At 42.3% G+C, this 22,857-nt stretch overlaps 1 protein-coding gene and 1 long non-coding RNA gene across 4 annotated transcripts in view; one reads left to right on the top strand and one right to left on the bottom strand.

The window, feature by feature from the left end:
- Positions 1–12,403, top strand: part of LOC146796353 (CTD small phosphatase-like protein) — a 332,502-nt gene extending 320,099 nt beyond the window's left edge. For both annotated transcript variants that reach the window (XM_085628875.1, XM_085628874.1), the window contains one exon: positions 10,730–12,403. In XM_085628875.1, coding sequence (XP_085485001.1) covers positions 10,730–10,855 — 126 coding nt within the window. In that variant the 3' untranslated portion in view covers positions 10,856–12,403. The remainder of the gene's footprint in view (positions 1–10,729) is intronic.
- LOC146796352 (uncharacterized) overlaps positions 1–22,857 on the bottom strand; it is a 103,783-nt gene that overhangs the window by 16,831 nt on the left and 64,095 nt on the right. The window lies entirely within an intron of this gene.

The following is a 22,857-nucleotide window of genomic DNA, read 5'->3' as shown; positions in this document are numbered from 1 at the left end:
ACCGACATGAAAAGGAAGGCATGGCTTGGCAGTTCGGGCTGCACTGTTCCCATGAGGCACAGGGTCAGACTGATTTGCATATGGCAATGTCTGAACTGGGGTGGCAGAGTGGGCTAAAGAACGGTGATGGATTAAACCCAGATCTGTTGACTGGGTGTGAGTGTTTGATTGGTTCTGATGCTCCGTCCATCACCACCCCCTTTTGTACTGCTTTGTTCGCCATAAGTTGGCAGGGTATGCTCAGACGTGAGTCCCTTGCTCACTTTGCCACTGGATTCAAGCAAGCCTGGCTGAAGACTGCTGAAATGCCAGAAACCGGTCCTAGGAAGCTTGTTTCCGGTCCAGGGAAGGCATGGCTTGGCAGTTCGGGCTGCACTGGTCCCATGAGGCACAGGGTCAGACTGATTTGCATATGGCCATGTCTGAACTGGGGTGGCAGAGTGGGCTAAAGAACGGTGATGGATTAAACCCAGATCTATTGACTGGGTGTGAGTGTTTGATTGGTTCTGATGCTCCGTCCATCACCACCCCATTTTGTACTGACATGAAAAGGTAGACCTTGAAACACACACAGTTGTTTCAGTTCAAAACTAACCTACCTTAAAAGCCCTGGAAGTAACATTAACGCAGGGGTTAGACCATTCCAAAAAGCACAAAGTAAGGTAAAGTGTGCATGAAGATGAGAAAAAACACTGTGGTTGGGGCTTTACTCTAAAACATTTTAACATGAAAGATATTCCTACATCTTTCAAGATGTCCATGATTATACACAGGAAAATAGAGGGATCACTACTTTCTCAAAGGTAGCCAGAATAAGTGGGATGACCACGTGATAAAATCACCCTGACCAGGTTTGGATTTCTGCCCAGTTAAGCTGTCTCCTCCATATATGAGCACAGCCCATAATTCAGTTATTTAGAGGGCAGGCATCCATTATGAAGTACAGTTGCAGTTGAAGGAAGATACAAATAACTTGCCTATTGACGCATGTAGCACATGCCTTTTGTATTTGTTCTGCTTGAACATCCTGGCTCTTTCAGGATATCAACCTGAGGTATGGCAGAAACCTAGTAATGGACCAGAAACCGTTTCCATTGCAGTACTGCAAACAGTGTGTCCTTTAGTGCATGAATATGCCCAAGCTATACTCAAATTTCCCTATCCATGTTCATATGTCTTCCAGTTTCACTAAATGATGTAGGTCAGAACCAGCTTCTCTTACACGGAGTAATTTTCCTTCACGGGGCCCTGCATCGATTTTAGCAACTGTTTTTTTCTCCATTTTATATCTGCATCTTCTTCCTTTCAAATGTTCAGCTTTTGCTGCAACACTCTGGCCTCCAGCCTCGCACATCATGCCATCAGCCATTTTTAGCAGCTGACCCACATAACACCTGCATCTCATGCTTGGAAAATAGTCTACGCTCTGGCGTGAGGTCCCTCAGGAACCGCCTGTCTTGCTAGCAGAGTAAAGATGCACTAATCCATTAAGAGATGTCATCCCCACGAACAAGAATCAATTGTTAGGAATGACGGCGGGTTACTGTGCATGGTACAGAGAACTGCCTTGGCCATTGATTAAAGTAACACATACCCCGAAGGAGCTTCCACCTCCTTTGTAGAGGTCACTCGTAGACCCTAAGCAGGTGGTGTGGGTAACACTTGGGGGGAAATGAAAGAGTTTGGTTGTAATATCATTTAATTTTCCCAAGTACTAGACAAATTGTCCCAGTCCTAGGACCATAAATCACCTGTCTCCTAAGGGTCTAGACCCTCACATTCTTTGGAGGCTTTTCATGGAGGCCTCAAGCTGCCAATGCACAGAAATGTCAAACCAGTCTCTTATTGTGGGTCCCTAGATGCAGATCTTTTAAACTGGGAGGGATGGTTATCTCCATCGTTGGGCACAGTTGAGGTGGACCGACTCTCCACCTGTGGTGCCCATAAGTTGGTCATTAGGATGCAGATGCAGCCTATCTCCATGCCCTGCAGAGGGAGTTTGAGAGCAGACACAGAGTCCTGGAAAACTGATGTCAATTTTCACTGTCTAGGATTTAACTCAACAGTAACCTGGCTTGAAAGGCTAGTAACTTGCTGTTTTAGGGTCTTCTCCCTACTTGTTTAGGGCTGCCTCACTGCATGCCATCACATTTTCCATGATAAGCATCACCAAAAATATATGTGTTGCCAAAGCGACCTTCCATCAAATTAAAGTTCTCGCCACTCAAAAAACGTCTACGCCTCCTTTTCACAGTGTGCAGGACTAAACAAGGGGGTTTCTCTCTGAGCCTCTAGCAGAATCCCTGACCTTTCCACACATAACAATCCTATATATATCACCAAAGATACAAATGAAGGGCACTCGTGGAAACTATATTTTGTATAAACTCTTTTTACTAGTCAGTTGGGTGATACATCAACACTTTTCCAAAGCAGATATTAACAAAGTGTCTCCCACATAAATTATATTGAAAGATTCTTTTAAGGAGCAGCAAATCAATCATCTGCACACTTGACGAAGATTCATTATAAAATCAGTCCCTGGCAGTGAGTGTTGGAAGCCGTGGAAAGTATAATTTTACAACCAGGAATTTTAATACTGAATTGAGTTTAACAGCTTTTCCACTTTAGGCTTTGACATATTCAGGTGGGTTTGAGTGTGGCTCATGCGTATTCATATCTGTTTTTTTTTTTTAAAAAAAAAAGATAAAACTTAGATAATGCATCATGATAAGATATCATTGTGTATAGATGCTATTTTTTGATACACCACAATGGCGCTTTTACACGTTATTATGCTTTAATTTAATCTTACAAAATTCGTTACGATGAGATCAAATTCCTGTCAGGTGAAAGTTTGTGGCAGGGAAATAAATGGCGTTACAACAAACAAATGATGGACGGAATGCTGACAATGCAGACATTCTCCCCCAGTCAAGAGATCTGGGTTAAATCCATCGTTCTTTTGCCCACTACGCCACCCCAGTTTAGACATGGCCATATGCAAATCAGTCTTGACCCTGTGCCTCATGAGAACAGTCCAGCCCGAACTGCCAAGCCATGTCTTCCCTGGACCGGAATCAAGCATCCTAGGACCGGTTTCTAGCTATCAGCCGTCATCAGCCAGGATAGCTTGACTCCAGTGGCGTAGTGAGCACGGGTCCCACGTCTGGGAATGCCCATCCCACTTAGGGCGAAAAGCGTTACAACAAACAAATGATGGACGGAATGCTGACAATGCAGACATTCTCCCCCAGTCAAGAGATCTGGGTTAAATCCATCGTTCTTTTGCCCACTACGCTACCCCAGTTTAGACATGGCCATATGCAAATCAGTCTTGACCCTGTGCCTCATGGGAACAGTCCAGCCCGAACTGCCAAGCCATGTCTTCCCTGGACCGGAATCAAGCATCCTAGGACCGGTTTCTGGCTATCAGCCGTCATCAGCCAGGATAGCTTGACTCCAGTGGCGTAGTGAGCACGGGTCCCACGTCTGGGAATGCTCATCCCACTTAGGGCGAAAAGCGTTACAACAAACAAATGATGGACGGAATGCTGACAATGCAGACATTCTCCCCCAGTCAAGAGATCTGGGTTAAATCCATCGTTCTTTTGCCCACTACGCCACCCCAGTTTAGACATGGCCATATGCAAATCAGTTTTGACCCTGTGCCTCATGGGAACAGTCCAGCCCGAACTGCCAAGCCATGTCTTCCCTGGACCGGAATCAAGCATCCTAGGACCGGTTTCTGGCTATCAGCCAGGATAGCTTGACTCCAGTGGCGTAGTGAGCACGGGTCCCACGTCTGGGAATGCCCATCCCACTTAGGGCGAAAAGCGTTACAACAAACAAATGATGGACGGAATGCTGACAATGCAGACATTCTCCCCCAGTCAAGAGATCTGGGTTAAATCCATCGTTCTTTTGCCCACTACGCCACCCCAGTTTAGACATGGCCATATGCAAATCAGTCTTGACCCTGTGCCTCATGGGAACAGTCCAGCCCGAACTGCCAAGCCATGTCTTCCCTGGACCGGAATCAAGCATCCTAGGACCGGTTTCTGGCTATCAGCCGTCATCAGCCAGGATAGCTTGACTCCAGTGGCGTAGTGAGCACGGGTCCCACGTCTGGGAATGCCCATCCCACTTAGGGCGAAAAGCGTTACAACAAACAAATGATGGACGGAATGCTGACAATGCAGACATTCTCCCCCAGTCAAGAGATCTGGGTTAAATCCATCGTTCTTTTGCCCACTACGCCACCCCAGTTTAGACATGGACATATGCAAATCAGTCTTGACCCTGTGCCTCATGGGAACAGTCCAGCCCGAACTGCCAAGCCAGGTCTTCCCCGGACCGGAATCAAGCATCCTAGGACCGGTTTCTGGCTATCAGCCGTCATCAGCCAGGATAGCTTGACTCCAGTGGCGTAGTGAGCACGGGTCCCACGTCTGGGAATGCCCATCCCACTTAGGGCGAAAAGCGTTACAACAAACAAATGATGGACGGAATGCTGACAATGCAGACATTCTCCCTCAGTCAAGAGATCTGGGTTGTTTTTGCATTTGTCACCCCGAGTGGGAAGGGTATGCTCAGACGTGAGTCCCTTGCTCTCCATGCCACTGGAATCAGGCTATCCTGGCTGACGAGGGCTGAAAGCCCGAAACCGGTCCTAGGATGCTTGTTTCCAGTCCAGGGAGTACCTGGCTTGGCAGTTCGGGCTGGACTGTTCCCATGGGGCACTGGGTCAAGACTGATTTGCATATGGCTGGGTTCAAACTGGAATGGCATGGTGAGCAAAAAAACGATGGATTTAGGCCCGAATCTCTGTACTGGGGTGAATGTATGACATTGTTCTGCATTCTGTCCATCAATTGTTGTTTTTGCATTTGTCACCCCGAGTGGGAAGGGTATGCTCAGACGTGAGTCCCTTGCTCTCCATGCCACTGGAATCAGGCTATCCTGGCTGACGAGGGCTGAAAGCCCGAAACCGGTCCTAGGATGCTGGTTTCCAGTCCAGGGAGGACCTGGCTTGGCAGTTCGGGCTGGACTGTTCCCATGGGGCACAGGGTCAAGACTGATTTGCATATGGCTGGGTTCAAACTGGAATGGCATGGTGAGCAAAAAAACGATGGATTTAGGCCCAGATCTCTGTACTGGGGTGAATGTATGACATTGTTCTGCATTCTGTCCATCAATTGTTGTTTTTGCATTTGTCACCCCGAGTGGGAAGGGTATGCTCAGACGTGAGTCCCTTGCTCTCCATGCCACTGGAATCAGGCTATCCTGGCTGACGAGGGCTGAAAGCCCGAAACCGGTCCTAGGATGCTTGTTTCCAGTCCAGGGAGGACCTGGCTTGGCAGTTCGGGCTGGACTGTTCCCATGGGGCACAGGGTCAAGACTGATTTGCATATGGCTGGGTTCAAACTGGAATGGCATGGTGAGCAAAAAAACGATGGATTTAGGCCCAGATCTCTGTACTGGGGTGAATGTATGACATTGTTCTGCATTCTGTCCATCAATTGTTGTTTTTGCAAGGGAAATAAATGGAGCACACTTCGGTTACTTAAAAATAAAAATGATATTAACAACCGTCTACATTACAACAACTTTCATAATTACCACTTGCCTTAGTCACAATCAGAGTGAAGGAGACTGTGTTGGACACAGATGAATATAAAAGAAGAAACGTTTACTTTAGAGGACAGGAAGACAAAATATATTCGTTACCAGGCAGTGATTAAAATAATGTATCAATAAGTACATTTGGTATGTTAGCTAGCATAGGTCAGAGAAACAGAATGCTAAATCAAGCGAGGCATCAGTGAATCCAGCAGCAACATTTGAACAACAAATGTATAATCATCCCTGGCTGTACACTCCAACAGCTCTGTACATAATTTGAATCAGCAGAAATTCTGTGTTGGAAACGACAGTACCTTTTAAAAGAGGAATTGAGTAGTAACATTTGTGTTACAACATGAAGCACATTGGATATGGTAGCACATGGTGCTCTGGGATCCTGGGGGCTCTGACTAACCTTGCCAGATTCGGTACCCACCTCTGCTCCAATTTCAGCTGAGGGACCTGCCTTCCACAGAGTCCATGAAGATAGGGAGAATGCTGCGCCCCTCTCTACCATCAATCAGTTAAGCAGATTGTTGTTGAGTAGTTAAGTATTTAAAAAGCTGAGGCGTTCCTTCTGAGAACTTGGAGGTGCAGGTGCTTTTTCAAAAAATCTTCCATTAGAACCCAGTGTAAGATTAGATAGGTTGAGTGCTGGCTCCAGGAAAGATTCACATACTTGGTCAGTTGATGATGTAAAGTCCTTTATGCACCACTTGTTGGACACAGGTACATGTCTTGCCTTAAGGCAATCAGAACAAATTGAATAGGCCTTAGAAATCCATCTCAAGATTGTTGAGACATATAATAGATGTAATCTGCTTGTTTGATCATATATGGTGTCCCAGCACCCTCCCAGAATATGAATATGGCTCTTGCCTAACTGATGGGTAAGCTTTTTGAACAGATTTCATCCTACAGCATGAAGCCTCTTTTGGAAAAAACTGTATTTTTGGTGGCCCTAACACCAGCTAGATTCATAAGCAGAGTATGGTCCCTGTGGGCCCCCAGAGAGTACCACGATATTCCATCATCAAAAATGATTTTCGAGAATCACCCATCCTTCATTCTGAAAGTGGTATTAGATTTCCAGATGATTGAAGAGATTGTTCTCTCAAACATTTGTCCACGTCTCTCAGCCTCCTCAGTTAATCAGACTTTAACAATTTGGGCATCAAACATGCCTTGTGCTTTTATCTGGTCTTGTGTTTGACGAAACAGATGTTTCTGGCTTTTACAGATGATTATTCCAGGCCAGGAGATTCTTAAGCCATCATTACCAGATGCATGAAATAATGCACCATCCATTGCAATGTTTCCGTGCTCTACATGGAGATCAACCTCTGTTGCTTATCAAAAACACATTCTGTCAGGGCTAGCGCAGAATAAGTTATTTTCCAGACATGTTCCTGCCAAGATCTATGCCCTGCATTCATGTGGGCTCTCACACACATTCAACAGCCACTATGCTTTCCGTGCTTCCTGACTGTGAATGGTTAAAAGTTTGTCCTTGAAAGTTTGTAAAAGCCTCTTTGCCTAGGCTAATACTGTCCAATACTGCATTATCGCCTACTTCCTTTCTACTTTTTGTGTGTAATATACCCACAGGTGACAAATATGCAGGATTTCAGGGTAGTAGAAAGTTACCTTTATAGCGACATACTCTTCGTTTGTAGACTTGTTTCCGTGATCATCACACTCCCAACACCCCCTTAGCCATCTTTTGTGTAAAACACTAATTGACTCCATTCGGACCATGCCAAAACTTAAAGTGGACTTTCGTCCAGCTCATTGCTTACCATTGGTTGTTTTTTTGGCAATCTCATTTGCTTGCTTGCTTAGTCAATGGATTTCCTTCTTCCATTTGTGCTCGTCCCTCGGTCCATATTTGCCAAGCTCTACTGAATATACACATAGGAGTTCTATTGCACCCAAACCAGAGGGCACTGAACATAGCAGCGTGACTCCTGAGGTCCTAGCATTTGGATACTTTTATGCCCATTCTAAAAGAAGCTAGGACTACTGTACAGGTGGGTTATGTAGCAAAGTGGAAAGGATTTGCTTCTTTACTGTATACAATTACATTATACTTTTGAAAAGCTTGAATGAGTTAGATTAACATAGACATCGACCAGGTACACCCAGCAATAATTGGGGCATGTGAGCAAGTCAGGGAAATAGTTTATATGCCCTGTATACAGTTTGCTAAGCTTTGTGAAAGTGTTTGAGTGATGCCTCCTCAGAGTCTTCTAATCCAATATGCCAGTCAAATTGGGTACTATCTAGACTACTGACTGAGTCTGTTATATGAACCTGCACCAAAATGTGTTAACTAAATTTATGTGCAAAGTAACGTTTCTAATAGCCATAACATAATTGAAGTGTTAGTGAATTACTGGTTCTATAAATAGAAGATCCTTTCCTTAAAATCTACTAGGCTGCCAGTTTAAGGACACATTCATTTTTTGTATGATGGTCGGTTCACCATTTCATGCATATCCGGCATTTTGATTGCTTCCATCCGGTAAAGGTTCACAGTCCCTGTTGATAATACTTCACTTGATGGTTAAATGCTTATAACAATCATATGACAAACGTGCAGCATTTGGATAATGACTTAATCTTCTTTTTTTATATTTTATTAATATTTCTCCTTTTATATAATATGGTTGTGGGTTATCTTTAAATTTTAGTTTAGTACTTTTTGTCCATTAGATGTGATCAGAGTACAGGCAATCTAGTCACGAAGTTAAGTCTGATATTGGATTGTCAGGTGCCTACATTTATATTACCAATGCAAAAAGACCAATTGACGGACAGAATGCAGAACAATGTTATACATTCACGCTAGTACAGAGATCTGGCCCTAAATCCATCATTTTTTGCTCACCATGTCATTCCAGTTTGAACCCAGCCATATGCAAATCAGTCTTGACCCTATTCCCCATGGGAACAGTCCAGGCCGGTCCCAGGATGCTTGTTTCCAGTCCAGGGAGGACCTGGCTTGGCAGTTTGGGCTGGATTGTTCGCATGAGGCACAGGGTTAAGACTGATTTGCATATGGCTGGGTCCAAAATGGGGTGGCATGGTGAGCAAAAGAACGATGGATTTAGGCCCCATCTCTGTACTGGGGTGAATGTATGACATTGTTCTGCATTCTGTCCATCAAGTGTTTGCATTTGTCACCCCGAGTGGGACGGGTATGCTCAGACGTGAGTCCCGTGCTCTCCATGCCACTGGAATCAAGCTATCCTGGCTGAAGAGGGGTGAAACCCCGAAACCGGTCCTAGGATGCTTGTTTCCAGTCCAGGGAGGACCTGCTTGGCAGTTCGGGCTGGACTGTTCCCATGAGGCACAGGGTCAAGACTGATTTGCATATGGCTGGGTTCAAACTGGAATGGTATGGTGAGCAAAAAAACAATGGATTTAGGCCCCATCTCTGTACTGGGGTGAATGTATGACATTGTTCTGCATTCTGTTTAACTGTTGTTTTTGCATTTGTCACCCCGAGTGGGACGGGTATGCTCAGCTGTGGGTCCGTGCTATCCATGCACTGGAATCAACCTATCCTGCCTGAAGAGGGGTGAAACCCCGAAACCGGTCCCAGGATGCTTGTTTCCAGTCCAGGGAGGACCTGGCTTGGCAGTTTGGGCTGGATTGTTCGCATGAGGCAAAGGGTTAAGACTGATTTGCATATGGCTGGGTCCAAACTGGGGTGGCATGGTGAGCAAAAGAACGATGGATTTAACCCAGATCTCTTGACTGGGGGTGAATGTTTGATTTGTTCTGCATTCCGTCCATCAATTGTGTCTTTCACATTTATGTTAACAGCAAGCTCGCATACCTCTTGCTGTTAGACCAATGACATTCCTACATGGTTTTATTTTTTCATTCCCACATTTACAATACATTATTTCGTTGTTGTCGAGGCCAGAAAAGATGCAGGGATTAACTGGAAAGGTATTTCATTCCACTTTCTTCCACCTCAGTGGTGAATGGGTGTGTACTGTTTTAAAATCGATGCACTGTAAACAAATCTACAACAGGTTTATGCAGCGCTTTCAGCTTATCAGCATCAGTAACCATAGTTTGGTAAATTCTTACTCTCCATTTACCCTTAAAGTGGAGGGACTATGTGTTTTTAAACAAGTATATAAACGCATAAAGATTCCAGTGACACTGATGGACTGCACAAAAAAGCGTTTAAAATGAAATGCATGGTAGATGTATTGTCGATTTCTGCTGAAAAACAAGGGGATTCATTCTAAAGTGAACTCCAAACGAACGCTGAAGAAGAACACGTTTCTATTTCTGATCCCAATGGTCTTATATGCACATTATCTGAATCTATAGCAGAATCAAAGTTGTAAAGCTGGGATTCCAATCTTTCCCAAACAATGAACATTTTCCATGGCTTAAGGATGTCACAGTTTCCTTTTCTACTTCTCTTGCAGCAAATATATGCTTCACATGTGTGTATTCCACAAAATCTGTTCTTTGGTGGTGTCGGTTTATTTACATCTGAAGAGTGATGGTTCCATAATGATACCACCTTTGTTTATTTTACTTCATCAACATTTTTGTTAAGAAAACATGTGTGAGCACAGTGGGGGTTCTCACTATGTTAATGCCGCGGACAGTCAGTGGCTTGCAATGTAGTCCATTGTTGCTGAAGACCAAGCCTACGCAACAAGACTTTCTTGCCACTTCCGGTGAGCATGAGAAACTGAGCTGGAAGCTAAGGGCCTTGCTCAAATTTTGGAGCAAGTAGGGGCCTACTATAGTTGGAATCACTTGACCAAACAGAGCAAAATGGACAAACACGTTATTTTGCCTGAGCCAGAGGTACATACGTGTTGGGGAATAATGGTTCCCAAATCTTAAGGGTTTTTTGGGGCTAAATCATGTTCTATGTATAGCAGAGAAAACTGTAGACTAATGGAAAATAAATGTTGCTTTGGAGGTTACAGTAGCTCTTTAAATAAATATAGCCTGACTGGTTCAAGCATATGTTTTTCAAAGCATACATATCTGGTAGGATCCTGAGAATATGTCTACTCATGTCAGAAGCAAATATGTCATGCATTGTCTGCTTTTATTTCAGGTGCCTGTGCAGTCCTGGTTTGATGACATGACGGACACAGAGCTGCTGGATCTTATACCCTTCTTTGAGGGACTCAGCAGAGAGGAAGAGGTTTATAGTATGCTTCATAACCTTTGTAACAGGTAGCCTTCAAGGTTGGCCGTTAGCCAGCTACTGGTGCATTGCTACAAACTTCGATTCAGTCTACCCATTTTAGACCTGGCACGACTCCTTCAAAACGCAAAGCTATGGGGAACTTCTCATCCAGGCGAGAAGACCTTCTCTTATAGGACTTGAGCGATGATACAGTTCAACGGTTCGAGTCAGCTGAAAGACGGAGGTTGTGACCTGACCAGATAACTTTTATAAAAAGAAAGACAACATATTTTAAATGGAACTCTTTTAACTAATTTCATATATGGATGGAATTTTTTCTGGATTTTTTTTCTTCTTGAAACAAACCAAAAAACTGAACTTGATGTGTTACCAGAGTTGAACTTTGACACCCCCACCCTCCTGCCTATCTCTGCACCCCACTATGCAGACACTAAGCCCCTGTTCTGGAACAGTTCAACTGATTCTAGTGTTTTTTTCCTACATAATGAAGTGCCTTTTCAAATGTTCATTTTAACAACGAACATCAAAACACCTTTTGTACTCCGCATATTTAAAGACAACTTTAGTCTTTTATTGTCTAGATGCTTTGACAAGGGGGTTGAAATCTTTCTACAGCACTGTAATTTATGCTCGATAAACAATGTTGGACTGGATGCAGGGTGCATGTCTCCATAAACTCATTAACTATTACAGATTGAACATATCCAGACACATTGTGTTTTATATCCAAAAGGTTTTGAACGTTGTTTTTTAGCGTTTCCTATTTAAGATTCCTTTTGTCGCTCTTAGTTTTTGACATTGTTTGGAAATATCTGCAGTTCTGCAAGTTGAACGTGACTTAGAAACGCTGAAACGCCAAACATATGAGGTGGCAGGTCAAGCTGGATACCTAATATTAAAGTGAAATGTCTGTTCTCCTGCATCTGATTCGCACAACTGCTGTTCCTGATTTGTTTCTAAAGAACTAAAGCAAATTTGTATATCCCACTGATTAACAAAATTATGTTATTTATTGATTTAAAGTGCTTTCCTTTCAAAGCCAGTGTGACTAATCAGGCTACCTACTGAGCTGTTTTAAGAGAGTTTGGTATGTTATTTTGTCTTAAATTGCTGCTACTGTGTAGTCACCAATATGGCGTTGACCACAGGCTATTATACTGTTCTTTGCCATTGTGCCTATGCTATAAATATATTTGCTGTAAGCTGCAAACTCAGGCAATACATTAAATAGGCAGATTAAACAGTCAATGTACATGTGACATACCTCTCAACTAACTTGTTTTAGATCATCTGACGATTTGCCCACACCCATTGTATGTTCACAATTTTTCAAAAACTCAGAACAGCTTCACTGATTTAATAGAACAATATAGCATTATTAATGTGTAATCTTTTTCTTACTTTATTTATCGCTTGCCTTTTTTTAGACACCCTGTAACATCAGTGTCTGATGTGTTTGGCCACTGTGGGTTGAGAGGTATGAGGAATTACACCTGCTATAAGTCGGAAATCTTTTTCAGTATTTTAGTCCTATGAGCCCTACATAGTTGCAAATAAAGCACTAGTCTTACAAAGGTTTACTCTTTGTTTTATTGGTGCTTATATTAGCCAAATGTGTTCGATGCCAAATGACTGATGATGCTTGTTTATGAACGTTGATTCACAAACTGGAACTATTTTTGCAGCTGTTCATTGGTTATGCTCTGTAGACAGCACAGTATGGAGATTATGAAAAATATACCTAACAGAGAGTTTGAGAAGTTTTATGGGGCGTTCAGATGGCTACTGAAACATATTAACTACATTCGAGTCCATGGGCCTTATGAAATACACCTATGAAAACATCATTCTATAAATGTTCCACTCTTTGGTTTCTATTAAAAAAGGGTTCAGTGAAGAAAAGGGCATTAACACATTTTGAATTGATTACTTTTTAAAGATGATCAGCCTCCCCTCTTTTTATATTCCGCTCTACCGAGGGTAGCAAGTAATAAATACATTGTGCGCGTTTACCAAGGAAAACATAAAGCGCGGACTGCTATTAAGCCATTGATATCTGCATTGAATTTTCCTGTTAATTAGAGAGGACTTAAAAATTACAATTATTCATAAAATGCAAACTGTACAGTCATTTCTGTAAAATTATGTTCCACATTCTCCATGAAGAACTGCAATGTATCTAATGTCTGACACCTTACAACAATCTTAGTGTTTCTACTGTATAATACTAATTAATTTATTTATTGTCATTCATTGTCAACTCAACCAGTAACAGTCGTTGAAGTGCTTCGTTCCCAAAAACAGAAGCAAGCTTTGACGTTACTTGCTAATTGGAGCTAATCAATAAATGCCATGTCACAATAACTGAGATATTTATTGATGTAGGAACATTATTCCTCCACTGCTTTGCTGAATTATGCAAATCCGGGCAGTGATTGACGAGGTGCTGGTTCTTCTAACAACGTCAGAGAAGGAGGGATTCAAAGGTGCTTACCTGGAAGAGTTGTGTTGTATATTTCTGTGATAAGTTTATCCCTGAAGGCTGACACCGTCTGATAGCTGAGCACTTGTTTTAATGCAGCCTTGGGTCTCTAGGTACCAAGTTCTTGGACCGTGTTACGAGCCTCATCACCTTTCACTGTTACAGTGACCAGTTAAGATGGAGCTAGGCTTGAGCACGTGTTGCTGCCATTGCGATTTCATGGTAGCGGCTTGCCCCCTAAGTAGCAACATTTGAAAATTGTATATAAACTCTGCCATTATTCAAAATTTTAGGTCTCAAGCCTACTGTCGACTTGAATGGCTTGTTTTGTGTTTCGCTTTTCTTGAGTTATAATCTGCTTGTGATTACATTTTCCGAAGTATCTACCAAAGGACCTGCAATTAAAACAACCTAACACTATTTTGTAACTTGTTTGCACCCAAAAATAAACTTCCTAGCTGAGAAAGCTCCCTGAGGCTGATCCATTGGCTATACTGAATCTAATCTCATTTTATGATGCCAAATCTTATTACCCGCGCAGTTTAAAATGCACATATTTGGAAAAACATATGGTCGCAGTTTCCTCAAACGTGCTTTTTACACTGTGCAGGAAATTGCTGCATGCAAATGTCAAGGCCTCTTCCCTCTGTGCAGATGGTACCCTTCGTAGGATTATAATGTCCTGATTAACATGGCTGTTGGGGCTTACCCTTATAAAATAAATATGTGAGTGTATATTTCTTTTGCCATCTTCAGTCTTAGGAAAACCAACTTTATTTTGAAACTACAGCAAACTTTACTCCTTTCTTTAATGGATTATAGGATTTTGATGAGCTTTTTAGAGGGGAAAATATAGGACTTCTTCTTAGCAGTACCACATAATTTGCTAGGTGCATTTAACAGCGAGGCATAATAAAATGCTTCCCAAAATTTGAATTGTAATCATCCTTTCCCTGTAACATAATGGAGATTGCAATTTTTTTTTTTCTCCACTGGAGGCGTTTACATAGTTTCGAAAAGAGTCACATTGTCCTCCATCACATTAATGTAGTTTTAAAAAAGGGCATGCAAGTGCACTTCCCTCATTTGTAAAAAAAAAAAAAAAAGGCACTATTTTAACAAATTTTGTAGATTGAACACTAACGCTTGTGATGTATGAGTCAGTATTCTTTTAAAGCCTCGTGACTGCTGGATACTTTGAGCAGTGATGATAGGCGAAATGCACCATAAGCCACCTTGAAACTCATATTAAATGGTAGTCCTATTGTGCATGACTACCTGTTTAATGTCTAACTTAAACTAGATAATGGGGAAGTGCATTTGCTTATCCTCTCTGTATTATGGGTGTATGGTGAGACATAATACTTCAGTTTGTATTTATGTTAATGAGTTCTGGGTGGAATTAGGTTTTCTTGATTTCCTTATCTGGGATTTGTTCACTAAATATTTTCCATTTCTCACACGTACTTTAGAAATGGTAATACCAATTTGAATTCCTCGAAATGTTAGTTTATCTAAAAATCTGAACCATTTTTTATTTAATTGTTAGTAATTGAAATAATGCAATAGATCTGAGCCCTACTTGGTCCTTCATCTTCAACTTATTTTTGCAAAAAATAGTGACAAAAACACTTGTTAGCAGTAAAAGTTTTTTTTTTTAACTCAGACTTTTTTGTTTTACAAATACATAATGAAATTGAACATCTTTTTATGAAGTAATGTCGTGTTGCTTAGATGTGTGAAGTAAATGTACAAAGCCATGTTTGCAGCTCTTCAGATATTACAAAAAAGGCATCATGAAACAGTTGCCTTAAATGTCTCGAAACGATTGTTTAAATTCTCTTGGTAACTTTTTGAAAAGTACCATTGACCAGCCGCAGAGCGTTATTTAGGAGACACCGCTTCAGAAGAGATTAAGTTCTTCACAGTCAACTGTAATCCTCTTGATAACCCTAGTGAAATTTCATTCAAAGTCTGATTCTGTTGCTTGTGGACAATGGGGGCATGTAGTGAAGCCCATCACCGTGAGCAACTTATTGGTTTCATGTCTTACTTTTCCTCGAGGGAACATATAATAAAACAAGTGTAGCTTTTGTCAGGAACTTTACAGCAGACCTAATGTATATATATATATATATATATATATATATATATATATATATGTGTGTATATATATATATATATATATATAAACATGTATTTATCATACTTTTATGTGAATTATCGTATTCGATTGTTTTTCCAAATTGAATGGGGATGTAGAGCATATTTAAACAATACATGAAATGTCTTCACCTGTTAGGTATCAGCTGTCCAATTATTATGTAGAGTCATACAGTGTAAATCAGCTTGAAATTTCACAGAGGCTAGTAGAACTCTGTGCAATGCTAAATAACAATGGAAACGAAAATTGATGTTTTGATGAGGCACAAAAACATCCCCGGGAGATAGCCTCAGGGCGCTTGCTCCTTCGAGGACTTCCTGTACTGGTGTCACTCTTGTAAGACGCTTATTCTTGTGAGAATCTTTGCTTTACATCTCCGGAATTCCTACACTGGTATCATTCCTGACTCACATGCTGTCTTCATGGAAGCATTGCTAGTTCCTCAAGGACTTCTGGCGTTTGTGTCACTCCTGACCAATGCGCAATCTTGTGAGAAGCTTTACTTGTACCCTTGAGGACTTGCTGCACTGATGTCCCTCTTGACAGACGAGTACCAGTGAGGTCTTCTGACACTGTTACTGCTCCTCACAGAGGCACAATCTTGTGAGAAACCTTCTACTTAAACTTGCTGTTGCTGCCGCTCTCAGACCCAGTAGTCCTTCTTATCCTTATATTAAATCCTCAAACCTAATATCGATTTTATTCCAATAAGGTTCTCCTGTTCAGACGTTCCCCAGTACTGAAATTCACCCCAGAGGTTGCAGGAAAGCCGCATTTTGCCTTTCTCGCTCTCCTTGCCCCAGTTTCTTTGGGTTTCCACCAGGGGGCACATTACCAGACATTACAGATCAACAACTGGGAATTATTTGTGATACAGCGTGTCTGCGTCCGAGAAGACTGAGCGGTAGGAAATGTGTGTGTACTTTGCTGCACTGTGGCCCAGAATTGAGAACAGGCCAGCATTTGTGAAAATTACTGCCTGGGGCGTTTTTTTCTGCTCCTTTGTGTTATTTAGCAGTGTGTAAAGAAGTAAAAAGGGGCAGACGCACAAAATAATGCTTTTCCATTACATTCCAAATGATAGGATATAGTTAACCATCAGATGCTTTCCCACACTACATGTTCTGTGTGGAAAATACCAGTAATTGCAGCCTAGAAGGAGGACTCACTTACATCACGTTGGATAGTTTCATGGCTAACTTGCTCAGGCCTCAATTTACACACGCTTCCCCCTCAGTTTCTTACACAGCACTGCAACTGCTTCCCACGTACTGACAAATTTAGCTTCTTGTCTTTCAGGTGATGGGATTATATTTAAAAAATGATTCTTCTTTAAATAGTTGGGCCCTGGGGGTGGAAGAGATCTGCACGTGAGGAAAATAGAGGCTCAGAATCAGAGGCACCAAGCTCTCACACAGCGGGTGTTCGGCCCATAAGAGAAAACTTATTAATCAGCTGTTGAGACTGTATGATGCTTAAATGTTTAACCGCTCATGAATACAGACTCTTTTTGAGGGTTGCCCGATTGAAAGCAGACTGTACACAATGCATATTGAGATGACAATACATAGACGCCATCTTTTCTATTCGAAGGAGGGTTAGTTCTTGGCATGTAAGTCCTTGCCCCACGTCACACGAAACCTGGTGAACTGGCCTGTGGATGCTGATAAACTGCTTTGATAAAGATGTTTTATAATTACATAGCATTAGGGTTTCCAAAAGAAAATATCTGCCATTTGTTCATGTTTTAAGAGTCTGCAAAGGCCCAAAAATTATACTTCCATAGAAGTTCATACAAAATAATCTGTATTTATTTATAACAGTATAGTTTTCTGTTTTTGTCTACTTTACTGATCAGTCAACGATCACTAAGGCAGCTTTAGAGTAGTTTTTAAAGCACCTTTTTCCTTATAGTTGGTCTTTGACACATAGTGATAAGGGAGAAATACCTGCTTTAGGTGATTTTCCTAATTTTTAGGTCGAGCCTAGGCAGCGTGCATGTGCTGTCGGCAAGACTTGCTGTAATCACTATATAGAGAGTAATCCTGCCTGTTGCTTACTTTTGGCTCACTCTTGCGTCGCTCTTTTTTCACTAACTTGTTCACAGAGCTGATACCACACTTCCATTAAAGGCTGAGGAGCACTGGTGACGTACAGTGTCCTTACGCTTGCATTCTTTATGTGTTACTTAGGAGAACTATTTTGTTTAAATGTTCCTTTCTGCTCGTCTCTGCATTTTTCTTTAGGCTGCTCGTGTCTTTTCCTTCTCCCAGGCCAGCTCTCCCTCCCCCTTTTCCCCCCACCTCTTGGCCGAGGTCACATAGCGCCTCGCATGGACTGAGCAGGCTGTGTGCGCTGGGTCTGTGATGGCGATCTGTGTGCAATGGTTTCATGGCTGCTCTAGCTGTGCGCTACGGTCTATATGGGCAGACTCTGATTGAGTTTTTTGATGTAACCTTGTGCCCGTGTTTTCAGCGGCTTTACCTGCTATTGTGATTTCAGTGTCTTTGTTCATGTTTTTGCCTTTATGTTGTGCAGTTATCTGTAATGTTACAGGCTACTTCCTTATGTTTTTGTGTGCCGTTTGTAGTGCCTGTCGTTTGCGTAAGTGAAAACCTTTTTTCCCCCCACATCAATGCCTGAGTCTTAGCGCACATTCCCGTCCTTTAGACAACTAGAACCGGCAGCTCTAGTCCTTTCTCTCTTTTGCCTGGATGTGAGACCTGCTGATTGGCTGTACTGGTGGCACCAGGACCCCGGGGAGGCGGCCAACATAGGAGAAATTCGACAATCTAGAGGACTTCTGTTGAAGACAGCTAGAGCGTTTGCCAAGCCGCTGCGGTATTCTATCTAGAAGTGTTTGCGACTTGTTTTAACATGTGAGCATGTTATTGCTTGTAATTAGATTTCATTAGTGTATCCCCATTTATACATAAGACAACTGGTAACTTGGCTCTTGGTGCCTAAACAAAGTGCTCTTATTGCACAATACTCTCTGAAGCAGTCTGTCACGTATAGTTCATTTTGGAGAGAAAGCTAATTTTGGGGGAGTTTTTGTGCTATTTGCCAAAGCTCATGGCAAGGCAAGTGCTGTAAAGCACCAGTATGAAGCGCTGTGTTGTGTGATATGGTTGCGTAGTACGGGGACATTTTAAACAATGGGTGGCAACTCTCCAACGATGTGCAAATTACTTTAGGGACCAGGAAAGCCAAGTACGTTCCCTGCTTCCCCATACAGCGATATTTTATCATCGATTAATTACTTTAAGTCAAACAATTGTCTTCCACTGGACCCATTTTATCAGAATTAGGTATGTTCTGAAATCTGCAAAAAGCTGGCTTTGAGCTATTCAAAATCGGTGCATGTACATTTATAAAAATGCTAAGGTGGTTATGGCACCTTTGATAAATGCAATAGTGTTTGTCCGTAGAAAAACGCCAACCTGACTACTTAATTAAGGAAAAAAATATTCTGGTAGGCCATTGAAACAGAATATGTTCATAAATCTGTATTTGAAAAGAATAATGTCACGCCTGTGCTTTATGTGCACTAATTCATATGTGTGTGATTACATTGAATTACAGCTTTTTTTTATTAATCAAGGGTAATCCTACTTTTAAACATGTATTGGAAATGTCATTATATTTATAGTGACATCAGCGAGTGTTCTATATATTTACAAAGTGTTTATTTTAATTTGTTTCTGGGCCATCTAAGCAGATGTTGCTGTCGCTAACAGCGGCCATGCTTTGCAAGGAGGTGGAAACACCTCAGAAATTAATATCTTTGCTCCGAGGCGGTCATAGGAATCCATCAGCTTACATGCTGCAGAACATTACAGTACCTAATTCAGAGAAAGGACTGATTAAATGCCGATTGGTATTTTTCCATTGTCTCAAAAAAATTCCTAATTGTAGATAAACCTGAGCAGCTATGGTCAGGTTAGTACAATGCCTATTGCACAGATTAAAACTGTATGGGAAATAGGACTCGGACATGAGTCTCAGTTCTGTTATCCCGAATGTTACTTGCCTGTCCGCTTGGTGGCTCTATGCTATTGCTTTTAATTTCAAACATATATTTTAAGGTGTTGCTCTGCTTTGCACGTCAAAGTAATCGAAAATGCAGATTTTAGCAGAAATAAACAAGCCACGCAATAAGTACTGATTGGATTCTAATATTTATAATGGGGAGCTAAAGTTTAAATAAATAAAAGCGGCAAGTGTAGTAGGATAACTTTCCCTTTCCTCAGCAATCCCTCTCACCAGTCTGGTTCTTGCATTGTCTGAGTTTTTATTTAAAACGGAACAAGTGTGTCCATGGTACTGAAGTCATTCTGCACAATAAACCCTTCAACCAGATAATGGCACTATTTCCTATCTATTGAAAAGCCAAGTCCTGGGCACACGTTTGCATACTGAAAACAATGTTTGTTGATGTTCTGTTATTAAAGTCCACTTGAATAGTCAATGTGGGTAGTTTTAATCACATATAGAACAAGCATTGGCATAGCCAATAGGTCTCGCCTTTGGGACCTTATAAGTGTTTTTAGCCATGCAACAGTTGCATAACTAAATACTTATAAGGTCCCAAAAGCGAGACCTATTGGCTAAGCCAAGTGGCCCTGCGGCCGCGAAAGTGATCGGGATCGCGATCAAACATCAAAGCGGCCGTGGGGCCGCGAAAGTGAAAGTAATCGCGGTCAAGCGCGCACCCCCGCACATGCACTGTAGCTCTAGGCTGGCCTGGTGGCACTTTTTGGAGCCCTCTCAAAAAGTCTCGCCAGACCAGCGCATGCGCTGGGTCAGGCGAGACCTAAAAAGGACAAAGGACAACCAGCCAACACGTGTTTCGTCACAATGGGAAGTATTTCGTGACTTATTCAGGGCTGTAAAAGATACGTGTAACTTGAGGAATCGTTCCGCCATTGATAATTCCAACCCGGCTTGTCTGGTAAAGAAAAGGGTGCTGAGATCCAAAATAATGTGGGGGGAGCTTCGGCTTGCGGTGATTCCAAAATTGAATGATTGAAAAACCGTTTGTCAGTGATCCCCAAAGTAGTGCCAGCAGCTAGTGAAAGGCGAGTCAGCCGGTCTACATAATCTTTAGCATACGAATGATTCCGTGGGAGCCTTACACATGAACAGAGAAGAGTCGGTGCCAGCGATCCCACGGAATCATTCGTATGCTAAAGATTATGTAGACCGGCTGACTCGCCTTTCACTAGCTGCTGGCACTACTTTGGGGATCACCATTACCCTGGAGGTTCCCTATTCAATTACAGAGGTTTTCCTTGACATTCAAGATCCCTGGAGACGTTGCACCACTGACAAACGGTTTTTCAATCATTCAATTTTGGGATCACCGTAAGCCGGAGCTCCCCCCACATTATTTTGGATCTCAGCACCCTTTTCTTTACCAGACAAGCCGGGTTGGAATTCTCACTGGCGGAACGATTCCTCAACTTCCACATATCTTTTACAGCCCTGAAGAAGTCACGGGATACTTCCCATTGTGACGAAACACGTGTTGGCTGGTTTTTTTTTTTCGTTTTTAGGTCTCGCCTGAGCCAGCGCATGCGCTGCTCTGGTGAGACTTTTAGTCAGGGGGCTTCAAAAAGCTGACCACACGCTTTTGCTTGTTGCCCTAATGCTTGCGGGTACGCGCACAGTTACGCGCACAAGCGCCATCTGGCTTTCCTCTCTTGTCATGGCTCACTAAGCGCATGGCTCGCGGACACCCTTACAGCGCGCGCACATCGCACACCACTTGCAAAACGTGCCTCTTTGTTTTAAACTTTTAGCGCGAGGCGCCATGGTTTTCCTCTCTTGTTTTGGTTTGGCTTGCAGACTCATAATCCCCGCCTCTTCACTCCACTCGTGACCCAACACAGCCTCGTAGCGTGCGTTTGCCACAGGTATTTCCAATGCTTTTTTTTTTGTTGTTGATTCTGGTTTTTATTTTTTCTCGCATTTCTTCGGCATTTGTTTAAATCTGCCATTTATCATATCCTTTGTCTATCCTTCGTTCTTGTGTTACTCTTTCCCTTTGTTGCTTTCTTCCTTGTTTTGTTAATTTTGCGCTTTGACTCATAATCCCTGCCTCTTAACTCCACTCATGACCGAATACAGCCTCAGAGCGTTCGTTTGCGGCAGGTATTTCCAATGCTTCTTTTTTTTTTTTGTCGATAATGGTTTTTATTTTTTCTCGCATTTCTTCGGCATTTGTTTAAATATGCCATTTATCCTATCCTTCGTCCTATCCTTCGTTCTCGTGTTACTCTTTCCCTTTATTGCTTTCTTCCTTGTTTTGTTAATTTTGCACTTTGACTCATAATCCCCGCCTCTTAACTCCACTCCTGACCCAACACAGCCTCGGAGCGTGCGTTTGCTGCAGGTATTTCCAATGCTTTTTTTTGTTGTTAATTTTGTTTTTTATTTTTTCTCTCATTTCTTCGGCATTTGTTTAAATCTGCCATTTATCCTATCTTGCGTCCTATCCTTCGTTCTCATGTTACTATTTCCCTTTGTTGCTTTCTTCCTTGTTTTGTTAAATTAGCGCTTTTGTAATGTTATGTTTTCCTGTCGCGCTACATTGGTAATAAACGTTACGCCTTTGTGTCTGCTACAGGGTGTCCCACAGCAGAGCTACCCCTCTAATAACACAGAGCCCAGTGTATTGTGCAGTAGATAGCAGAGCCAGGCCGCTACCTACTCAGAACAGATGTTTAGACCTCAGATAGCTGAACTAGCCCTCAGGGAACAGAGAACGTAGACGCTCAGGCCTCAGTCACTAGAGCTGTCTCACAGGTTACCCCGCAGATTTCACTGTTGTGACTGCTTTGGACTCTAAAGTTTCACTGCACTTACATGGCTGAATAAACATAACGTAAATTAATCAAAATAATTGTCGAGGGTCACACGTGCCAGCAAGGGAACAGTGATCTCATAAAGCGAAGCGCAACCTCTGCGCTGCCTGTCTGCTGTCCGCCCTGCAGAGCCCCTTCCTTGGGCAGTAGGATGAATGTTCTGTATTCAGAGTTCATTTTGATTGTTTTGATTTCGCGTTTTGTTTTAATTTATGAAGCAGCTGTCACCACCATTCCCTTCAGTACAAACTGTCGCACGTATAGCCTCTCGTTGATTTTTCCTCTGTCTCTTAGTCTTCCTTTGCTTCTCACTATTTGCATCTCTCTCACTGACTATCGTTAATCCCAAAGGAGTTCGGAAGGGGGTGCGGGTCTTTACACAAAATGCTCCTCCTAAATACGTCTCCCGCCTTTTCTCCCCCCTCTTTTCTTTCTCCCCTCTTTTCTTCCTCTCCTTTCTTTTCTTCCCCCGTTTTTTCTTTCTCCTATTGTTAGTCTTTCTCCCCTCTCTTCCCTT

This window comes from Triturus cristatus, chromosome 10 (genome assembly GCF_964204655.1).
Source record: "Triturus cristatus chromosome 10, aTriCri1.1, whole genome shotgun sequence".
Classification (NCBI taxonomy): domain Eukaryota; kingdom Metazoa; phylum Chordata; class Amphibia; order Caudata; family Salamandridae; genus Triturus; species Triturus cristatus.
This window is presented reverse-complemented; position numbering and strand designations above follow the sequence as displayed.